The sequence below is a fragment of the Vicia villosa genome, linkage group LG3 (genome assembly GCF_029867415.1).
Source record: "Vicia villosa cultivar HV-30 ecotype Madison, WI linkage group LG3, Vvil1.0, whole genome shotgun sequence".
Lineage (NCBI taxonomy): Eukaryota > Viridiplantae > Streptophyta > Magnoliopsida > Fabales > Fabaceae > Vicia > Vicia villosa.
The window spans coordinates 161,784,670-161,796,897 of NC_081182.1; the positions used below are offsets into that span (position 1 = coordinate 161,784,670).

General features: G+C 36.5%; 1 protein-coding gene across 1 annotated transcript; it reads left to right on the top strand.

Moving 5' to 3' along the window:
• The first annotated feature begins 7,400 nt into the window (after positions 1–7,400).
• On the top strand, positions 7,401–11,269 carry LOC131659279 (protein FAR1-RELATED SEQUENCE 5-like). Its single transcript, XM_058928491.1, has 4 exons — positions 7,401–9,632; positions 9,893–10,060; positions 10,778–10,927; positions 11,027–11,269. The coding sequence occupies exons 1-4, from the start codon at positions 7,401–7,403 to the stop codon at positions 11,267–11,269; spliced, it is 2,793 nt and encodes a 930-aa protein (XP_058784474.1).
• Positions 11,270–12,228: the final 959 nt, after the last annotated feature.

A 12,228-nucleotide genomic window follows, 5' to 3' on the forward strand; every position in this document is an offset into this window, starting at 1 on the left:
AATCCCCATTCCTGTCCTCATCTTATTCAAGTACTCACGGATTTGTTCCGTTTTTAACTTTCAAGCACGTAGTGGTAAGAAGTCATTTGCATTGTTGCTGAAACCAGAACTTGAGTAGAAAGGGCCCCCATAAGCTTCTGAGAGAACTATGAAATGCATGATAGTATGAATGCATGTTTCATTTCTAAGGGATCCTAAAGTCTTTTCATCAACTTTTGTTTCTCTTTTATTCTTTTTTTTTTTTGCATATAATATATTTTCTTTTTCTCTTTTCCACCTTTTCTACTTTTTTTTATTTCCTCTTTTTTGGAAATAGACTTTAGAATCCCCCACAAATGAAATGGATAAAGTAATGATGTTATGCAATGCAAAAGCATGGGATCAAGGTCCATATAATCCGAGTAACCACTGTACAATCCTCTGAATAACTGATGTAAAGCCTCGGTAGGTCAAATGTCATGAGATCAAAGGTCCGACACCTTTTTGAATACCAGGAGAACCAATAGTCACCAACGGTACCTGTCATGTATATCCCACCCCACTCACAGGTGAGTCTAGGTCAAGGTAGGTCAAAAGGTCTCCAGCGTTAACAACTCTCCTGAAACACTATCATTGTTGCAAATACATGCCAACAATGGTATCCCATTCGAGTCTCGACTGGTCGTGGGTCTCATGATCGCAATCAACAGAACCTGACATTCTGTTGGCGTCAGGACTATCCACTCTATCCTAGGTATCCTATGTGTCAACTCTGGCCTGGGTATTGGGCCTTTTACCTCATAAAACATCCCACCCAACCTGCAAATAGAGAAAATATGTGGCCCCCCCCGGGGACCCATAATATAGTCCAGATGCATGCGGAAAGTAAACATGATATGCAAGCAAGAAAGTAAACATGACATGCAAACATATATACAGGATGTGAACATATAAGCAAACAAAGAAACACCCAATAAACAAAACAAACAAAGGCTAGGATCGACTCGCTAAGAATGGACCAGCACAGGTCTATCACATCCCCAGCAGAGTCGCCAGCTGTCGCTACCGCGAAAAATGGAATCAGAGTCGCCACTAATATATTTATCCCATCAAGGGAAAGGAATACCAGGAAACCTAACTCAGAATAAGAACAGGGTCTTTCGACCAGAGAACAGGGCACGGGAGTCGGTTACGCGAGGGGAAGGTGCTAGCACCCCTCACGCCCATCGTACTCGATGGTATCCACCTATGTTTGTTTCTATCTAAAGGGTGTATATCTATGTCTAAACCTGAATGCGAATGAATGCAAAAGAAATACGGGGAAAAGAAGGAATTATTTACAAGTGTGTTCGCTTAGGCCCCGCGACCCAATGCCTACGTATCCCATTAAAGGAATCAGAGCGACCGTAGTTCGGCTCCATAGTTTCCATTTGTTTTGTGTTTTTTAGTTGAACAGAGGTTAAGGTCACAATCCACGATGCTCGACCTTTGGAGACTTATACGCCTATTTTTGGAAAGGACTTAACTTGTTCTTAAGCGCCTAACAAGGCAAAAGAATGAACTTGGGTTTGTGTTTTTTATGTAACTACATGATGAACAAAACCCAATACAAGGTTTCACACCACTTCGTCACTTTGTTTTAATTCGAGCCTTTATTAGGTGTTTTAAATGTTTTTGGTTGGGTATTTTTTAAGGGAATTTACTTTGCGATTAGAATCACATACAATGTATAATGATCGAGAAGCAGATTAGGGAATGAATCCCACTCACTTCTATCCCATTATATAATGTTCAAGAAACAGATTAGGGAATTAATCCCACTCATTTCTATCCCATTAACTAATGTTTGAGAAACAAATTAGGGAATGAATCCCACTCATTTCTCTCCCATTAAGTAGTGACCGAGAAACAGATTAGGGAATAAATCCCACTCATTTCTATGCCACTAAGTGATTGAGAAACAGATTAGGGAATGGATCCCACTCATTTCTCTATCACTTTCTTAATGTGATTCGCCTCTTTATTTATTAGTGTTTTAAAGTTGAAAAGAAAAAGAATGAACAAAGGGGAACTAACCTATTCTCTAATCCAAGTTATTCTATTCTACAAGTGGCCCTAAGGTCAAGGATAAGGGATCTCTACCTATGTTATCATGCATAGATTACAACCTAAGTTGTTCTATGTGACTAATCTTAATGAAGATTGAAGTCACCACCCTAAGGGAACATGGTAAGCATATAGTAAGAGATAAGAAAAAGCAACAAGCAAGGTAGGTGACTTAATGAAGTCCCTAACCAAGTCTACTCCTAAGAGAGACTACACACAATGAATCCCAAGAGAAAACAATCCACAAAAGGTGGAGGAAGAACAAACAATCGTCGCCTCTTAAACTAACAACAATCAAAGTGTACAAGAAGAGGAAAAGCATGAGAAAGAGGGGAGAAATCCCTAGGGCAGTAGAAAACCAAGGAAATTAGTGTCCTAAATCAAACACAAAAGCATCGTGGCATCACACGAAAATATTCACAAGAAGTTACCAAAGTATCGCATGAATCGTTACTTAACAACTAGCAAACAAACATCAATTAGTCAAAACAAAAAGCGAATGAAAGCATGAGCTAAGTTTGATGTCAGTAGCATGTTATGGTATTTATAGGTCTAAGGCATTATGCCAATCTATGTTAGTCAATTAGCTTGAAGCAACACAAAGTTCTAACAAAAACTAGACCAAACTAGGTCAAAACTAGTTAGTACGTTCAAATAGTGAATGAAGTTAGAAAAATGTAATCAAATGATGGAAATCAGTAAATAATAACCTCTAATAGATGTCTAAACAACAATGGAATCATGTCAAGAAGTCTCATACAAAATTATAGGTCATTTGGACAAGTTATGGTACAATCGTTAGCCAAAAGCAAGTTATTTACATGTGAGAAAGAAAAATCAAGTAAAATAAGAAAACATGACTTAAAAAAAATTCAACTCCAGGTCCTAGGACCTCTAAACATCCCTAATTATATGTACAAAAAGGAACCAACATTATTGCATGAATGCGTTTCAATTTGAGGGCACAAACGTCACAATTATCTATTAGAAACGCATGTTAATCGGGTTAAACGAAACTAACCAAATACCAATCAAAACAAAGAATTAGGAATTCATTTTTTACACACAATATCATGGATTAGTCTACTGAAACTACACAAAAATTGGCAATTATATTCTATCCCTAAGGCCTCTAATCAAATTGATTTGTAAAACATAGCAAACATGCGAAAATATGAACATATCTAAGAAAAAGATTTATTAAAAATAGGAAAAACAATTTCTAAAAATCTATAAAAAATACTACAATATCTACACACGTTAAACTATCTAAAATATTTTTTTGTTCATTTTTTATTTCAACCAAAACGGATTTATGAATTAAAAGTTGAAGGGAAACAAAATTGACAATAAAAGAACTTAAAGCAAGCAGGGAGGTGAGAAAGCAATTTTTCAATGAACTATGATATGTTAACCAGCGCATGGGCCTGATTAGAGGAGGTGTAGATAACAAGTATGCCAAGCCCATTGACTTGCGTGGCCCAGCATCACCATTCTTTCATTTTTATTATTTAATTCAACATTTATTTATTCCATACAGCATGTTATTATTATCACTTATCATATGGTATACATGAAAAAGACAAACGTAACATAGCAACTTATCATCAATCAGTCCATTTAATTTTAAGTCACAAGAGGACAAAAGAAGCTATCGACCAATCGCTGCATGCCAAATCACCCTTCAATCATAGGAATAAGAACAAAAGTGAAATAAAATGGGAACCAGACGAATCATATGCTGCCACCTACACAGACAGAGCTGGGAAGAAAGAAAAAAACAGACGTCGGAGATTCCTTCTCCGGTCGTCTTCCCCGGCCCATTCCACGGCGGAGCCCCACGATAAAACCCAGAAACTAAAACCGCCGCCACTATCCCGCTCGGAATTTCACTCCGAGCACAGATCCGGTGTTCGTTTTCCCTAATTCTCTCTCTATCTCCCAAACCGAAAGCAACATTAAAACCCTAATATTCAAGACCTTCATAAAAATCAAAGCTATGCATACCAATTCAACCACTGTCACGCATAGATTTCAAACATACGAGTTAACCGTTCAAACCAGCACTATTTCACACAAACATAAATCAAATTTCGAGATCCCAAGTTCATGCAGAATGCAACATACACTGGAGAACATGGTGGTCTAATTCCTAACCCAATCCCTGATGACGGGTTCCAGACCTATATGCTTCTAATGCAAGGGATCCGGATACTTACTTGAAGGGTTTTCTTTTTTTTTGATCAAGATTTGAAGAGAAACTTTGAATGCCTTCTTTGTTCTTTGATGATGAAGAACCTTGCTATACGTATCTTGTTCCTTGTTCTTTGATGATGATGAATATGAAGAACTCAGATATGATGAGGGACTTGGATCTTGACATCCTTACTAGTGATGGTGGCAATGATTGTGTTAAGAGAAGGATGATGATGATGGTTGAATGTGATAGAGGAAATGGTGAAAGATGAATGGTGAGGATGAAGGTTGATGTGGTGGTTATAGGTGGTGGGGGTTGCTCGGAGAAGTTTGTTGAGGGAGGTTGTTACGGTGAGAGAGGGATGAAGTGAGAGAGAGGCGTAGAGAGAGCAAGAGAATGGTGAGAGAGAGATGAGATTTTAAACTGGAAAAAGAAAATGAAGCTCTGCCCCCATTTTTTGAAGAACCTTTTGCTTTTATACATGAAGTGCATATGTGTTATGGTGGGGTACAAGTGTAGTGGATATTTCAATCTTAATGAGCAAGTTTTCCCATTTGTAGTAAGCTCCTTGCAATGCTTTTTTTGTTTTCAGAGTGCTGCATGGCCACAATGAGAAACATACTGATGCTATTACTATGCACGCTGCAGCAACTACAAGTAAACTTTGTCAAATTGAATGCTTGCTATGCTGACTTTGTGTGTCTATATTCCTTTCCATGAGCCACCATTCGTTTCAAACTTATGCTCAAATTAAAGAGGGTATGGAACTGAGAAAATTTGATGTTGAAAGTGTCTTGAGAAAACACTTATGAGTGTGAGAAAAATATTTATGAACTCATGGTGTCACCACTACCAAAGCCCTGCGCGCGTGCCCTGAGTTTATGATCACGTCCTTGTCCAAGCGTGACTTGGCTAGGGCGCTACTTTAGTGAATAGTATCCGGCTCCACACATACCCGAATTCCATGATTTTTGTCTTGTTGGGTAGAGGACATGGGGGAGAAGAGAATTGCGTTAGACTTGCTTTTACATGACTCTTGTACCTTTCCAGAATTAGATTTGAAAATGACCCACCACCTGTTCGATCAAAATCCTCGCGTGCCCAGAAATTTTGACTCACATTTATCTCCACGCATGGCTTTGTCGAGGCATGACTTTGAATCTCTCTAATTTATTCAATACTTGCTCAATCTCCATGATTTTGGTGCTAATTGAAAGAGGGCATGGAAGAGAGTAGATATGTTTCATTTTTGATTCAAGATAACGCTTGTATTCTTCTAGAACTGGCTCCAAAGATGACACGCCACGTGTTCGATTAATTGCTTGCACATGACCAGGAATTTGCTCAGCAGCTTGTCTTGCATTCAGTGTTATTTTTCCAAATTCATGACTTCATATCTCTCAATCTAGACCTCAAATCAAAAAAAATTCAACTACAAAATTGTAGTATGCCATGAGTAGAATACTTTTGATTTTGACCTTGTCTTGAAATGATGCCTAGAACCATGTGTAAACCGGCCATAAAGTTGAACACTTGACCATTTTTTTAAAAACTCAAAATAATTCTAAGTGCACCAACTTTCTTTTTATGGCAACTTCAATTTTCAACTAACTTTCCAATTTTGGCAATCTTGACATTTTCTTGATTTTATTTATTTTGCTGACTTTCTTTGACCGATTTTCCACCAAAAGTCAATATTTGACAGTTGACTCTGACTTTGACCAAAAAGTCAACTTTTCCTGATTTTTCTGATTCCAGATGAATTTCCCGATTAATCAATTTTCGATCCAATTCTCAACCAATTTTTAACCAAATAAACTCCAGTGAATGATATTTCTTCAAGACAACCATATTTTCGCATCCACAAACATTTCCTGGTTAAATCTTGACCCAAAAGTCAACAGGGTTGACTTTGGTCAAAAACCCTAATTTGAAAGCCCTGATGAATATGAGATTTGTATCTCTTAACCTGAGCTTTGACTCGGAGAGAATAAAAATCCTGATTTTAGGAGTATGGCAATGTAAATGATCCTCTATAATCAGACTTCAAGTCTTTCTTTCTGAACCAAGAAATTTTCTCCGTAGGAGCTCTTTTTTGTCTCTCTTCTTTAACAGTAACTGTGATATGGATGAATGTGATGGGCGAATGTGCTAGATGTGATATGTACATGAATGTAATATGAAAGCCAATTGGATATAAATAAGTGGGCAAATTTTGGGGTGCAACAATATGTTATGTTACCTTTTATTATAGAGAAATTCTATGGTGTAGTCACCTATTTGACTGCAGCGGTGAAGTCACTGCCTGACCAATCAGAATTAAGCCCTAAGCCCTAATAGTGCCACATTGGACTGAAGCATTAAATGACCCTTATTGACACTTACTATGGTAATTTTATAGTTTGTATATTGAAACTTAGTCCCTAACATATTAATATTGTTTTTAAAATGTAATGTTTATAGACAAAATCAATTAAATTAAAACAAATTAATCAACTCAATAAATTAATCAACTCATCTCCATCTCCCTCACTTCATCATCGTGAACAGAATTTGAAAAAAAAATAATCTTCATCATCTCATCTTGGCATTTTTTCCCAACTGCAAACTCAACACAACAGTTATTGTCTCATCTTGGCATTTTTTCCCAACACTGCAAACTCAACACAACAGTAATCGTCCCATTCAAAGGTTTGTCAAACGTAACAGGACCAAAAATCTGTTTGTGTTCGTATTGAGCACGCTGCTGCAAAGGTAAATGAGAAAATGGTTGTTATATTTGTTTGAATAGTTAAGATTTACTGATTTCAAATTGGGAATTAGGGTTTAGGATTGGGAAATAAGGTTTATGATTGAATATGTTTTATTTACATGGGTTTTATATTTAATGATTACGAAATTTCACTTTTGGTGGGTACCTTTGAATCAGGTCGATTGATTTAATAAGGGAATAAGGAATTGTGATTGATGCTTGAAATTGTTTTCTGTACATGGGTTTCCTATTTGATGATTTGGAAATTTCAATTATGTTAAGTACCTTTGATTTGAATAGGAAATTAGGTACTGTGATTTATGTTGATTTTTGGTGTGTTAACAAATGTGTTAATTCAGGTTTACCATGGAAAACACCGACCATTATGATTCCAACGACTATCGATGCCGTGATAGTGGTACATATGATTCTGAATCGGACAATGGTCAGGATGACAGTAATTCGGTGTCCAGTGCGTACCAAGGTTCAAGTGATGGTGATGGCGATGGTGATAGTCACAATGAAAATTTTGTTGAATTTGATGCAGTTGTAGGTGATAGAACAGTGAAAATTGATGCCCTTACTGCTGATGAAATTCGTGCTATGGAATTCGGTACAGTTGATGAAGCTAATGTGTTTTATTTTAAGTATGCTAAATGTAAAGGGTTTGCCATTAGGAAAAGTGATGTTAGGACAAGATCGACTGAGGGTGGACAAACAATTGTAATGAGGCAGTTTGTATGCAATAAACGCGGTCTAAGAGATGCAAAAAACTTAAGGAGGCTTGATAGAAAAAGAGAACACAGACCTACGACCCGCACTAATTGTCCCGCTAGGCTTCGTGTGCATTACAAGCCCCAGAAGGATAGTTATGTAGTGTCATGTTTTGAAGAGGCTCACAACCATGAGTTAACACCATCTAGGTTTATCCACTTACACCCCATTTATCGTGAGATTACTGAAGCAGATAGAGCTCAAATTGACGGTCTACAGTCAAATGGAATTAGAACTTGTCATATAATGGGGTACATGGTTGCTCAGAAGGGTGGATACAATCGTGTTGGGTTTACAAAGAAGGATCTGTACAATTATTTTGATAGTAAAATGCGTGCTACTATTAAAGATGGTGACGTTGCTGCTGCTATAAATTATCTAAATGTGAAGTCATCTACTGATCCCATGTTATATGGTAAATATGCCGTAGGCATGGATGGACGAATGAAGTCTCTTTTTTGGGCTGATGGAAGCAGTAGATCTGACTATTTTTGTTTTGGCGATGTGGTTGTGTTCGACACGACTTACAAGAAGAACAAATACAACTACCCATTGGTTATATTTTCAGGGTGTAACCACCACTCTCATACAGCTATTTTTGGTGTTGCATTGGTGTCAGATGAAACGACAGAGACGTATAAGTGGTTGTTGGAGTGTTTTTTAGAGTGCATGGAAAATAAATACCCAGAAGTAGTTGTAACAGACAGAGATAGGGCGATGAGGGAATCTATAAAACAAGTGTTTCCGGATGCGACACATTGTTTATGCGCTTGGCATTTGAACAAGAATGTGTGTGAGAATGTAAAGAACTCGGAATTTTTGAAAGATTTTCAAAAAGCCATGTACTCTAATTTTACAAAGGATCAATTTGAAGAGTTTTGGTCAAAAACAATTAAAGAAAACGGACTTGAAGGAAATCCTTGGGTTGCAAAAACGTACGAGAACAGGTCACTATTGGCAACTGCATATCTACGTGAGAAGTTTTTTGGATATATAAGAACTACGTCTCAATGTGAAGCCGTCAAAGCAATCATCAAGAGTTATGTCAGGAAGAAAGGCTGCATTTTTGAATTTATGCATAATTTTGAGCAGGCTATGAGATCTTATAGAAACAATGAACTGATTGCCAATTTTAAATCAAAGTTTTCAGAACCTGTGATGACTACTCAACTACGTGCCTTTGAGAGCCATGCTGCGAAAGTTTATACTACGGAGATTTTCAAGGAAGTCAGAGATGAAATAGTGAAGGCTGGATCATTGATTGTTAAGGAAAAGTTAATTCGCAATGGATTTAAGACTTATCAATTTACAAAATATTGTTGTGATAACTATGACGTAGAGGTTGTGTATGATGGTGAAACACTTCAATGTGAGTGTAGGTTATGGGATTCTCGTGGGATTCCATGTTCTCATATGTTTGGTGTCATGAAGGAAGAACATGTTAGTTTCATTCCCACCGGTTTGATTTTGTCAAGATGGACGAAGGATGCCAAAATTCAATACTTGAACATGAATTGTAATGATTTTGATGATTCTAATATGATTGAGCAAGCTCGGTTTGCTGCATATTGTTCTGCATTTACTGCTTTTTGCAAAGAAGCTTCAAAAAAGGAAGGCGTTTATGGGGAAATAATGGGTGACATTCTGAAGTTACAAAAAAAGTATTGCAGTACGGACGATCCTATTTTGGCATCGAACTCACCCGTAGGTGATCCAAAGATTATGAATAGCAAAGGTGCTCCAAAGAAAAAAAAGAATGACATAAAAGCTATTAGGCGATGTTCTAAATGCAACAGTAGAACTCATAATGCAAGGAGTTGTTCGGTAATTTCAAAAGCTATATTTTGTTTGTTTGAGTCAATCTGTTTCTCTTTTGATAAACATAGTAGTTTCTGTTGTATAATTTGAAGGTTGCAGAAAACGCGCCATCTGAATAAAATGTTGGTATGAAGTCGCGGCCAGTAACTGATTCATTCAACCAAGTTGTGAAGGTATTATGTTTTTTTAATACAAGCTCTGATATGCTATATTAATTATAACGTGTTATTATCTGTATCAAAAGAACAATTTGTTTGTTAAAATAGAACAAGAATGGAAAAAGAGGTCACATTGGTGAAAGTAGTGTGCAAAATAAATGTACAGAACCACCGAACTCTCGTGGCGCTAATGTGACAGCGACTTCTCGCGCGGAAGTTGGAAGCACAAGCATACCCATGCCTGCAATGTATGGATTGCAACCCGTGTTGCCAGTGGTACAACCGGTGTTGCATCCAATGCATGTACAACCATTAATCCCACTATATCCAACAACAGTTGCGGAAAATTCGGGTTCGTGTTTCGGTAGGCTACAACGATCGATGAACAATGGTGGTACTTGAACGAGCAAAGAAGTAGCTGTAATTTGACCAGGCGTGAAATTGGAGGTGATTTTTAGTGGTATGACAAGGTTTAGGTTAGAATACATGCATCTATATAGGTTTTTTGTGTCTATAACATAATAGTTTGTAAGTTCAGTGGAGTCAAATCAACACTGATACAGTTTAATAGTTCTACTGTCAGTCACCTAATTCTATGAGTGCAGTAGTAGTTATATTACCATCATGCATTAATATTTTTTTTCACTTAGAGTTAATGCCATTAAATGAGGTTTAGGTTAGGTGTAACTATACCTATATATTTTTTCCAATATATATTGTAGTAGTACCACCAAGATAGGAAAAAATAACATAAGGAAAAAAATCTTGTTTTAAAAGTAAATTGTTAGGTGTTCTTGCTCTTGGGAAATGTCCAGTGGTGAATCCCACTCAGTGACTTCAAGTGATACGTAATTATGTTTATCATTTGCTTACATATTTGCATTTACATATAATTTCATTGTTTGCTTTGTAATTTTAATAGTTTCATGTTTATCTTTTTGAAGGATGGATGAACAATGGGCTGAGTATTTAGGTAATTACGTTTACGATTAGGTTGAACAGAATGTCGATCTCAGTGACATTGAAAGTGATGAAGGTGAAGAAGAGATGGATGAAAATTTCGGTGATCCCGCGGTCGAAGAAAATGGCTTTTCATTCAATTATCGTGTCACTGCTGCTTGTGTAAGAGGAAAGAATGTTTTCGTAAGTAATCTGGACCGGTTATTTTAATCGACATGTTGGTATGTTAGATACGCATGTATTGATACTGATTTTGTGCTATGAAACATATTTAAAATGCAGCACTTTCCATCTAATGTTGCTGACAATTGGTTATTGCCGTTGCAAACTGAGATAGACATTGTCGATGTTCATACCGATGTTGTTTACCCATGTGTGTTGAAGACTGGTAGGAGGCCAGGGGAGAGATATCTTTGCTTAGCTTGGTATGAGTATGTTAAAGCAACTCGTCTGAGGGCTGGTGATGTTCTTGAGTGCACTGTGGCAGATCCTCCTACAAGAATGTTTTTTCGTTTTATGATGTAATACGAATAATTTTAGGTGTATAATTAAACTTGGTTGAAGATGGAAAGTAATTTTCTTTGATGTTTTGTTAAGTAGTTGGTATGTAGTTTGTTTTGATGTTGTCTGTTTTGGTGTTGAAATGAATCAAATGTTGAGTTTCATAATGTACTTTTGCAGTGTAATGAATTATTGTATTGCTTGTGTATAATATTAAATTAAATCTTAGCATTTTGCATCATTCAGTTAGCAGTTTACTCACTACAAATATTTCAGATGAAAAGTTGCTTTTTTCTATAAACGAATAATTTGTTTTCTGATAAATCAGGTCATTAGTAATAAAAGCATAAACAACAACAACCATAAATTAGGTCATTAGTAACAGAAACGTGAACAACAACAACCATAAATTAGGTCATTAGTAACAGAAACCTTAATCCGGAAAATACTTTGCATATTGTATCATGACTGATTAATTTATCTAATGACAATAATCCAAAAAAAATAAAAATAAAGTCTTAAAAATCTTGGAGATTTTCCTTTCATTTTGCAGTTTCATCTCCATCTGCTCTCCTTTACTGTATTGAAGTTCTTTAATAATGTCACGCAAATCCTTCAAAAGCTTCGAGGAGTCGCAACAGACTGTCCCACTGTGTGTCGTTGCAAAACAACTATGTTAACATACCTATAATTCATGCTTTTTCATTTTTTCACCCCCTGAATTTTGAGCATTGCATGGGTTTTTGCAAGGTTCCTTACTCCGTACAAATACTTTTTGATATAAAAGTATATAAATCATGCAGATAAACAACAGAATGTGCTATGATTAATACAACCACAAAAAGGGCCCAATCTTAATAAACTGGGGTCAACCATAAAATTTCCCAGCAATAACAATCACTAACATTAAAACTTAACAAACACATACAAAATACCCAATATAATTCACTTCACAACTAACATTGTATCTGGAACATTATAAA